The 10,952-nt window shown below is 58.8% G+C and overlaps 1 protein-coding gene across 7 annotated transcripts in view; it reads right to left on the reverse strand.

The window, feature by feature from the left end:
• The window catches only part of VAV2 (vav guanine nucleotide exchange factor 2), a 166,924-nt gene extending 155,981 nt beyond the window's left edge, over positions 1-10,943 (reverse strand). For all 7 annotated transcript variants that reach the window (XR_002123656.1, XM_019639630.1, XM_019639610.1 and 4 more), the window contains exon 1: positions 10,678-10,943. Coding sequence is in view for 6 of the 7 variants with exons in the window: in XM_019639630.1 (XP_019495175.1) it covers positions 10,678-10,881 (204 nt within the window). In the remaining variant the exon portion in view is untranslated. The remainder of the gene's footprint in view (positions 1-10,677) is intronic.
• Between the last annotated feature and the right edge of the window lie 9 nt (positions 10,944-10,952).

Below are 10,952 nucleotides of genomic sequence, written 5' to 3' on the forward strand. Positions count from 1 at the left end.
GGCCTGGATTTACTGACTCCCAAGCAAGGCGTCTGTCTTCAGCATCCCAGCCCTCAGCTCCCTCTAATGACACCCTCAGGAAGTGCCCTGCCCCCTACATGTGGCCCTTCACTGGGGACATCTGCAGGGCTCCCACTCCAGCCTCTGGGCAACGCAGATGTTGTCTCTACATGCTGGTTCCTGGGGACAATCGCAGCTCCCAGGGCGGCATGGGAAAACTCCCCTACTTAAGAAGAGGGACTTGTCAACCAGAGCACAGGGACTCCCAGAGTCAGAGGCAGAGCAGCTTCCCACGAGAGCAATACACACACAGATCCTGCGTGTCCCCGGCTGACGCCCAGGCAGCAGGCGGCTTTGTCATTCCCTACTGCGAAAGGGGTCCAGACACCCCAGGAGCCTTCGTCCCATCTCCGCCTGGAGGCACCGAGAACAGAAATGATGGCCCCATTTTATAGGTGGGGCAAGTGAGATGCAGGCATGAAGTAAGCAGCCTGAGATCTCACGTGCTCACTGGACCGTGTTCCTCCATCGCCAACCCTGAATCAAGCACTGGCTCCGCACAGGGGGAGGAGACGGGACTTTCTCCTGACAACTCAGCTGAAAAGCTCTTCTGGGCCCCCTGTGTAAGGTGCTGAGTCGAGAGCCTGGAGCACAGGAAGCCATATCGGGCTCATCACCGCTCAAGCCTCGCTCCTGGAGAGAGAAGGAAGTCGTGAGGTAGCCCAGCCACATGACTACGTGTGGACACCAGGAGAGACGGGGGCTTCTGGCCCCATCTACAGCCAGGAACACAGAGGCCCAGGGAGCAGCGGTGCCCCAACTCCAGGCCCGGTCACGCCCCACCACCCTGCCTGGCGCCTGCTTCCTTTGAGCACTGGGTGAAAACAAACAAGACCAACAGACAGTCAGGCAGAGCGAGACAGGCGGCATCCAGACGGGTGCTCAGTGTCAGTCCTTGTGAATGAAAATAGATCAGACCTGGGAGGTGTCCTGTCTCTCACCAGCAAGCCTGTCGGAGGCTTTCTCCTCCTGTCCCAGCAGCACATACGCTGGCATCTGGGGGCAGGGGCAGTGCCCCAGTCTCTGAGGAAGAGAGGTCGATCAACAGCTGGAGGCGCTTAGGGACAAGGGAGGAGGACGTGGCTGTCATGAGCATGACGGACCCCCTGAGGGGGAAGACAAGGCAGAAAAACTGAAACACGGGCCTCAGAGCTCTGGCGTGAGGCACGTCCAGGCCCAGCCTCTCGAGAGCTGTGTGGCCCTGCAGGTGGCTTACCCAGGGCTTTGGGATCCCCTCACCTGGGGGTCATGGTGGCCTCTGCGCTCAGCACGGTGCCTGGACCACCTCCCAATGGCATCTTCTGATTATCAGACAAATATGATGCTCAAGTGAACGGCAATGAAAACTGGAAACATGACAATGGGACAATCAGAGGAAGGCCAGGCAGAGGCAGGGCTGGCGGCCCGGGAAGCGCACGGAGCAGAGAAACATCTGGAACCCAAACCTGCCCACTGCGAGGACTCCGGTCCCGGTACTATCCTCCCGGCACCCACCGCGCCGCCCTCTCCTGTTGCAGCTGATAAAGCCCCAAACAGAGAGATGAATCTGTCAAAGGTGAACCAGGAGACAGTGACAGCAGCGTTTCATGAAGTCCTCTGATAGCAGAAGACAGAGAAGTGGCCCCTCTCCCTGCACGGATGACAACACAACACGGGCTTCAGGGGGATTTGGGGGTGGGCCCCATTCCTGAGAAGGTGCGAACAGGAAGACAGGAGGCAACCCTGCCCCGCGCCTGCCTGGGCCACCCTCACCAGACACCACATGTGCTCGCTGCCTTTGAAACCAAAAGCACAAAACAAACCAAGAGACGCATTTGTGACCTTAAGTTTAGGTTGGCTTTGGAGGGATGAGGAGCAAGTGTGTTAAAAATAATTACCTTAATCCTTATATAAATTACAAAGACTGACAAACAAACACCACAAAACAGGAATACCGTGTGTGTTCAGCAGCACGGAGACTTCCGAAGCTCGTGGCGGGCAGGCAGGGAGCCTCGCTCGGGTGCGGCCGGCTGCTCGCGCAGCCACTGCACAGCCAGCCCCCCTCTGTGTCGGCAGCGTGTTTGTTATTCTTTATTTTTTGAATTCAGAAACCACAACAGTCATAGCAGCTCCAGGATGCTGACTGGAGAGGCCCTGAGAGCACGGAGTTTCCGAGGACGCTGAGTGGGGGCCTCGTCCTGGCTGGGCATGCGGCTTCTGTGGCCTGAGCAGGGCAGGGCTCGTCCCACCCACATGCAGTGTCAACACAGGTGTGCAGGTCCGGAGTGTTCACGCCTGTGCACCAGGCTTCTCTGCCAGGACGGTTTCTCTGTTTCAGGGCGCAGGTTGGGGGTGGGGTGTTCACAAGGAGAAGCCATAACCCCACCGTCGGGGGTGGGGGGACCATCCGCTGAGCACCTATCACATCCACACGCTGGGCGAGGGGGCCGTGGGAGACTGGACGTGCAAACCTGGTCAGAAAGCACGACTGGCAGGGGCCACTGTCATCCCCTCGGGAAGCCGGCCTGGGTGGCACCCCCAGCATCCTGCCTGCTTTCTTACCCTGCATCTGAAAGTGCATCTTTATAGCTTTGTGAACCCCTATGTCGTCTCCCTATCTGGAAGATTAGGGGTCTTTCTCTTTTTCCCAAGATCCACAAGTAGATGCTCAGGAGTGGACCTGAGTAAATGACCAGTGAGGCCCCACCCAGCTGCCTGGGAGCAGGTGAGGGGACAGGCCCGGAAGCCACGTAGCGAGAAGGGCAGAGCCAGGCAGCTGGGGCCATCTCTGGACTCTGGTACTGTGCCATCCCCAACCTCCTCACCAATTGAGGCCCGTGCCAAGGGCCTGTTTTGCTGTTAAAGGGAGAAGCGAACAGAGCTCCAGAGGCCAAGAGCCCTGTGCAGGTTGGCGAGAGGCCTCAGCCCCCTCACACAGTGTGACCTCAGGGGGCCCCATCGCATCTCCGCTAACCAGGATACAGCCCGACGTGGTGCCTGTCCCCCAAGGCCCAGAGGAGGTGCCAGTGCTAGGCAGTCAGGGGACAGCCCTCCCAGGACAGGGCATGGCCAGGCAGCAGTGACTTAGGGGGGCAGAGCGGGAGCCCCCACGCCCACCGGCCTCTGCCCCCACAGAGCCCCGTCCCTGCAGCAGCTACCCATCCCAATTTTAGTCAGCTAAGGGGACTCCGTTTTCAAAGCCAGAATGAGAGCCACCTCCTCAACGAAGGCCTCTGCAGTCACCTTGCCCCCAGCGATCCAAACCACCACATCTGCTGTGGACTAACAGCCCCAAACGCTGCAGGGACAGCGGATCCTGTGTCTGCTGCTATCTCCCACCCTGTCCAGCCCCAGCGTTCCTGGGGAGGAAGCAGCACCGTGGGCGTGAGACCCCTTCCAGCAGACGTCCGATCACCTCAGGAAGAGCTGACCCTGAGCCAAGGATCCCCCGTGCTGCTCCCTGACAGGCCACCACACTGCCTCTGCGGCAGCGAAGTGTGAATTCAGCATGAGAGGGGCTCAGGCGACAAGGAAGGAGGGAAGGTCAGCCCTGGGGTGCTGGCAGCCCACCCTCTTTACCGGCCAGGTGGACAGAGAAGGCAGCTGCCCCAGGGGGCAGGTGGCGAGTGAGGGCCGGTGCCCAGCCAGCAGGAGCAAGCGGACACCCTGGGTGTGGATGGAACACAGGGTTCTGAGACTTATGGGACCGGGTACCGGGCAGGGACAGCGAGGCCCATGTTTTCTCACCAAACCCTCCCAACAACCTGCAAGGTGGCCACAGCCATCCCCTTTGCAGACTGAGGCTCAGCCAGGCCCGGCACACGGTCACGACTGAGTCTCAGTGCGGCCAGGTGGCGACGCTGCCACCCCAGGCAGCACACCTCACTCACTCCATGCTACGGCAGGTGCCGCTCCAGACACGAGCGGGCGCAGCCTCTACAAGCCTCCCTTCCTCATCTAAAAAGGGGGCTGAGAGCAGATCCCCAGCCACAGCTGCTCCAGGACGAGGTGAAAGCATGGACGCCGCACTTAGCACATTTTTTGGCACCACAGAAGCCGAGGAGCAAGCTTCGCTCTCGCTGCGTTTCCTGCTTGAGGAGTCCGGGTCCAGGGCGCCGGACACAAATGGAGACACGATTGCGGCTGTGACGGGGACGGGGAGAGCAGCCCAGGGAGGCGGGACACCTTCACAGGCCTCTAAGCCGGCCCGCTGCCCCGCTTTGTAAAGCTTATAGGTTAAGGAAGGTTTTCACATTTTTAAACCATTGACGGGGGGCAGGGGAATCAAAAGAATAGTATTTCATGACACATGAAAATCATATGAAGTTCAAGTTTCATTCTCCACCAATGAACTGGATTGGTGCACAGCCATGCTCACTTGCTTACAGACCGCCAACGGCTGCTTTCTCACTAAAAGGCCAGAGTTGAGTAGTTGCGACAGAGACCGCCCCGCCCACAAGACCTAAAATGCTTACTGTCTGACCCTCTACAGAAAGCTTGCTGGCCCTGGCCTGGGAGAGGGTGGTGGTATCCGGAGGGGGCGCAGGGGAGTAGGGCAGCCAAGCTCAAGACTGTGCCTACACCAGGGCCCCTGCGCCAGCCCCACCAGCACCCATGTCCTGGGCATCCCACCCTCATACTCAGGAAGCCACCGCCTGGACACAGGGACAGGAGGAAGACGCCAGCACAGGACCCAGCATGCCTCTGGAAGGAGGGCGTCTCCTCCAGGGAGGGGACACCCTTGGTCTCCTGGGCCTCATGGCAAGAAAGGGCTCAAATGAGGCTCTGGGGTAGGGGCTCACAGTGGCACCTCACTCTTGTCAGGCCCCCTACAAAGCTCTGTCCCAGCCTGGGCCCAGCACAGCTGCGCCCCCAGGGACGGCACTGAGATGCCCTATTTCCAGGGCCCAGGCCATCATCTCTCACAATGGCCTCCCCACCAAGTACACAGCATTCTTCTCGGTTTCATCCGGGCTGGCCCATGACAAAGCCAGATTTTCTAAATCAGTGCACACACACCATACAAACAATTCACTCTACGCCAGCGGTGGGGCTGCTCTCCCGTGCCCTGGACAGATGAGTCCAGACCCAAGCCTCGCTCAGGACCCTGCTCCACACAGCCCTGCAAGAGCCCCTCCAGTAAGTCTGGTTGATGCTAAAGCCAAGACCCCGGGCCCATCGGCCTCTGCTCTCCCAGCCCCACCCTGGCCCCACTCCCCAGAATGGACAGGTCTTACTGCTGCACACACACATTGCCGTGTGGAAATGCTAATGTTCACTGATGTTCGGGAAATCGGTGTTTCTTTTAATTATCGCCCCCCTAAGGTGCTTTTTCAGGCATTTTTTCCTAAACGCCCTCCCTACATGAAATTTTAATACCACAGATGTACTGTATGTTTGTTTTCTACTCTGTACATCTGTGCCTTATACATAAAAAGAATAAATTTCTTTACCCCCAAAGATCTGATTTCCGCCCTCCTATTGAGAACATGTGGGTAAAATGAAATGTATTATTAAAATTAATGTTCTACATTTCTTTTTATTTTTTTAATATGACCACCAGAAATTTAAAAATACACACATGGCTCACATATTTCTATATGGCAGCACTGATACAGGCAGAAAATAAATACAAGTGTAACTGTGTGTAGACACGTAGTGTCCATGAACACATGCATAGACAGATACCTGTGTGTAGACACACACCCGCCCCCCAGGACTGACCAATCACACCCGGCAGCAGGGTCACCTCAGCAGCAGTGTGCACACCTGCACCCAGATCTTGGCTTCTAAATACCCCTCGCCACAATGGAACCAGAGCTCCTCAGAGAAATGGCTGACCCCTGAGCTGGGGCAAAGAGAAATACAAGAGGGAGCCTGGAGCATTTTGTGCTAGAAAGGCAGGCAGTACTCAAAAAGGATGGGAACCGGTCAAACAGGCACACAGAAGTGGGCTTTAAGCAGCCCCTAGGGGCTCAGGTCAAACCGGAATCAACCTGAGCGTCAGGATAAGTAATGACAGTAACAGATGCTAATCCACAGAATAAAAATAGGAAAGTGTAATCTAAACTGGTGGAAAGAAAGGGGGAAGGGAGGGGACTAGATATTTACATTGTTTCAAAGTATCTTCTGGGAACATTTGTGATCTACAAAGGAGAACAGGTACTTCAGAGCTGAGATGCCCAGCAAACACCGCCTTCATCAAGTGGATGAAGTCGACATCCCCGGCAATGGGGATGCCACCTGCCAGACAGGATATAAGGAGAACATAGTATCATGGCTGCTCTAACACCCACAGGCACAAAACCCCAAAGGGAGGGCCATTCTGCAACAAAAGGCATGTCAAGGTCATGAACGTCCTCCTAGACAGGAAGAGGCTAAACAGCACACACGGCCCTCAAATTGACCTTTTGCTGCAAAGAACAGTATCGAGGCTGGGGTGGCTTATCAGCCGGGGTGACTGCTGCTGTATTCGGGGCTTGGGCAACTGCACCTCGGTTTGGAAAAGAACGCCCTTGTAAGAAACACACGGGGTGGAAGGCACCAAGTCCACAACTTACTCTCAAATGGATCAAGAAAAAGTTATGTGTACTGCACTTACAGCTTGTCCCTAAGTCTGAGTGAGGTATTTCCAACATTTCAAAAAAGAAATCTGCCCGAAAGAGAAGAAAAACGGCTTCCTCGCTTCCACTGGAATCAGCCTTCCTCTCTGCTCTCGGCCGACCTGGTGTCACACTGCTCGGCCTCAGGAACCAAGCAGCTTCCTGCTTGTACTCGGGAACTCTCTGGACACCTGCAGGTTGCTTCTTCAGTCAACAGGCATCTCATAAACACTCACTGTGGGGCCCTGCTCACCTGGAAACCGCATGAGCGCAGGGACTGGGCCCGCCGGCCCCAGCCCCCCTCGCCAAGCACAGAGCCAGCTGGCCTGGCAGCTCAAGGGCTCGGCAGTTATCCCTCAAGCGAAGGTACCCAGCGATGAAGCAGCGAAGGGACCAAGGGATGCCAGGTTCTGTAGGACCCAGAGATGAAGACTCAGATGGGACCCAGGGGGGTTCATGCCCACCTGGAGGGGACAGACAACCACACACAGATGCTGGCATGCCTCACTCGAAATCTATCCAGCTCTTGGGCTGGAGAGCAAGCAGCAAGAGTCTGACTCCCAAGTGGTGAGCGTACTGACACAAAGTGCGGAAGTGTGGGGTTAGGGACACACACCACATACACCAGGGGCCGGGGCCAGGCTTGACGCCCCATGGGATGGGAGAGTGAAATCAGGAAGCTTCCCAGAGGAGGGGGCCTCTAGACGACCTCCTATAGGAAGAAGAGGAGGGGAGGTCTTCCAGCAAGAGCACAGAACATGATGGACACGGACAGAAACATGGGCGCATTGTGGGGGTTGGCAGAACCAGGCAAGAGGCAGGAAGGGGTTGCAGTTGTGCGGGAGGTGCAGGCAGGAAAAAACCCTGGTAGGCCCCAGGTCCCAAGCCCGCTCTGTGCCAGGTCCCTGCAGCCCAGCCGTCCAGGGTGTTCTTCGGGAAGGAGGCCTGCCAGAGCGGTGCAGGCAAGAGGCTGGGTGGGTGGTGCCCTAAAGGTTCAAACTGCAGACCAAGCACGAGGGCTGTGTGCTGGCATCAGCAACCACAGGGCCGCACGAGCGAGGCTGCTCCAGACGCACGCGATCTCTTCCTCAGCTCAGCAGATTCTGGCCATACCTAATTAGTTTAATTAAACCCTAGGTGGCTTCCAGGCATTTTGAATAAAAAAATAAAGCACACCCTGCCAGCTCCAGGAGGGCACAACAAAAGGGCAACAGGGATCCGCAGTGAGTCTCTTTCCCAGGACTCGGCTCTGTACACAGCAGGTGCTCCATCAGTGCATGTTGCTATGAAGCTCCTTTAGAGCCCATAACCAAGCTGAGGTCAATCCAGAGAGGAGGGGACTCCAAATGCTATCTTCTGAAAACAGCATGGCATTCTGGGAAGAGGGGACATCATGGAGGCCTTTGAGCAGGACGGGTCCCGGGCATGCCGTGACAGCGGGGAGATGGAAAGGCCCCACCACTGATTTGTAGGCACAGTATCCAGATCCCACAGGAAACAGGCATGCTCTCCCCACCCACCCATCCCATGGAAACAGACACACGCTGTGAAACCACCCGAGGAGCAGGCTAGAAACATCCATCCAAAAGTCAGCAAGACAGCTGAGGGACGTCTTTTGAAACCATCGTTTGTTTAAACAGTCCTGGAAGGGAGACCTAAGTTGGCAGTCTTAGTTTTTCCATTTACTATCTGTGTGGCCTGGGGCAAGTCACTTGACCTCTCTGAGCTTTGGTTGCCTCACCTACGAAATAGGGATGGCACAGCCCTCCAGGATCGTGCCTAGCCCAGGGCAGGACCAGTAAGAAAGGACAGCTTGAGATTCCTTTTGTGATTGTTAAGTTTCCCGGATGACAAAGAGCACCCACACAGAAGCCACCGAGTTCCTCTCCCAGGCCCTGCACAGCCTTCGTGCTAAACGCAATTGTGATACTACAGATGCAGCCATGCTGGCTGGCCCCCAACCCACTAATGCAGGCTCACTGACACCTGCAGCCATCCGTGTGCTGAAACGGCCACACAAAGACTGGTGTGACCAGCCCCACCCTCCATGAGATGACAGGTGACCAGCCCTCAGCTACAAGGACGATATCTGACAATGTCCAGATGACCATCCTAAAACTGTTAACGTTTATTCAGCTCTGCACTAAAGACGTTCTCTGCCCTCATCACATCCTCACAACATGGCTAAGAGGTTGCTACCATTACTGCCCTATTACACAGATGGGGAAACTGAGGCCCCAAAAGTTGTCACCTTTCTGGGTGGTGACAGTGCCAGGTTTCAATCAGAGCATGTGGCCACAAAGACACACAGACACTCGCCCACCTGGTTCTCCTACCAACCAGCCGCCTTACCCCTTCACGCGGGAGGCTCACGGGGGCTGTGTTGGTGTCAGTACTGCGGCCCCACCAACGGCTCCAGAGACCCCAGGAAGTCTCTGAACTTCCAGCCGAAATCACCTGCCACAGCCAGCGGCCCCTCCTCTCCCATCCTGCTCAAGTGGCATCTGGGGAGGGGCAGCTCCAGGGCACAGCGGCCTGCCAAGCCCCGTCTCTGCTGTGTGGACCTACCCAGGCTACGCCCTGTGCCCCGGCCACCCTGCCAATCAGGTGGAAACCCACCAGGAGCCAGCAAGCCCAGCCCACCCCTGCAGCTGGCAGCCGAAGGCGGCCACTGGGACTCGAGGCCCAAGGCCCAGCTCTGCCCTCCGCAACCCTTCTCCCTCAGTTTCTCCAGGGGGGAGGGAGGTGAGGACAGAGAAGGAAACTGGATCTGGGAGAGCCCTCTGCAGGCCCCGGGGACCTTGGGCTACTTAGCACTGAGAGTGCCCAAGGATGCTGCTGGTTTCCGGGGAGTCCTGAGGACCAGACTACAGGCGGGGCACCCCCAGGGCCCCCTCCCTGGGCTGCCCGCCTACAAGATCCTGGGTTATTATTACCGAGTGGGAGGGCGGCCTCCACCGCCTCAGGGCTCTTCTTTGTCAGCGGCCACCCCCCTCATCTTCCCTGAAGGGGGTCAAACCCCATCTTCTTGGAAACTTGTCACAGCCAAAGGGCAGAGGCCATGCAGCCCAGCCTGGAAAAGCAGTGACTCACTCCAGCCCTGTTTTCCGATGTCACACTTGTGAATGGCCGTTGTCCACGCGGACCAGCCCAGGGCCCTGGAGGAAGGGGTACAGGCCTGCCAGGGAGGTTGCTCCTAGACAGTGCTGGCCAGACGTGTGCTGGGGTGGGGTTTCCACGACCCCGGGAACAGCAGGACAAAAGCCTTGCTTCTGCATAAGTCTCAGCCAAGTTCCCCTTAAAGACAGAAGAAAGGCAGCTCCTGCTGAGGGAGCAGACATTTTCCTACCAGCCTGCGGCCACACGCGCCTCCACCGCGACAAAGACCACCCTTGAGGGTGCTGGGGAAGTGACTGGGGGGGGCTCCCTTCACACCAAGTCGCGTGGCCCTGGGGGGCCGGTGGCGCTTGGGCCACCCCCGGCCAAGAAAAGGAGGCGGCCGGCCAGGGCGCGGGCTCCAGCTCCCAGCCCCGCCGGGCGCCTCCAGCCCCGCCGGGCGCCTCCAGCCGCGCCCCGAGCGTCGGCTCGTCCTCCACGGGGTCCAGAGCCCGGCGCGAAGCCGGACCGCACGACGCCTCACGAGGCCTCCAGGCGCGGCGGGCTCCCGCGGCTCGGGAAGGACACTCGCGGGGCCCCAGGGCTCGAGCCTGCGCGCAAGGCGGCAGCGATGGGCGCGCCGCCGGGGTCCGTGTCCCCTCAGCCCGGCTGCTCCGGGGCAGCGTCCCAAGTCGGCGGAGGCGCGCCCCCGGCTGGAGGGACTTTGGTCAACTTCGCGCCTGCGGGGGCTGCACCTCGGAAGCGCGGGCTCGGAGGCCCGGGGCGCACCCCTCTCTCTGCTCCCCGTCCCGCTGCCAGCGCCGCTCCCCGAGACCAGCCGCTCCGGACCGTGTTCCGGGGTCGCGTCCTCGCGGCGCCGCGCGGAGCGAACGCCCGGGGGGGGGGGGGCCGGGTCCCGCCGGCGCGCTCAGACCCTCACCTGGGACATCTGCGGCCGAAAGTTGATGTCCTTGAGGTCGATGGAGCCGGGGGACAGGTTGTGCAGCAGCTGGCACAGCAGGACGCCGTCGCGCAGCGCCTGCGCCAGGTCGAAGACCACGGCCGAGGGCCACACGACCCGGTGGTTGGGCGGCAGGACCTTGCAGTCGATGAGCCAGCGGCCGCACTGCCGCCACTGCTCCATGGCGCCCGCTCGGCCGGCCGCTCAGCGCGGGGCTCGGGCCGAAGTGCCGCGGCCGCGGGGCATCCCGCCCG

Source organism: Hipposideros armiger, unplaced genomic scaffold (assembly GCF_001890085.2).
Source record: "Hipposideros armiger isolate ML-2016 unplaced genomic scaffold, ASM189008v1 scaffold_3, whole genome shotgun sequence".
NCBI lineage: Eukaryota > Metazoa > Chordata > Mammalia > Chiroptera > Hipposideridae > Hipposideros > Hipposideros armiger.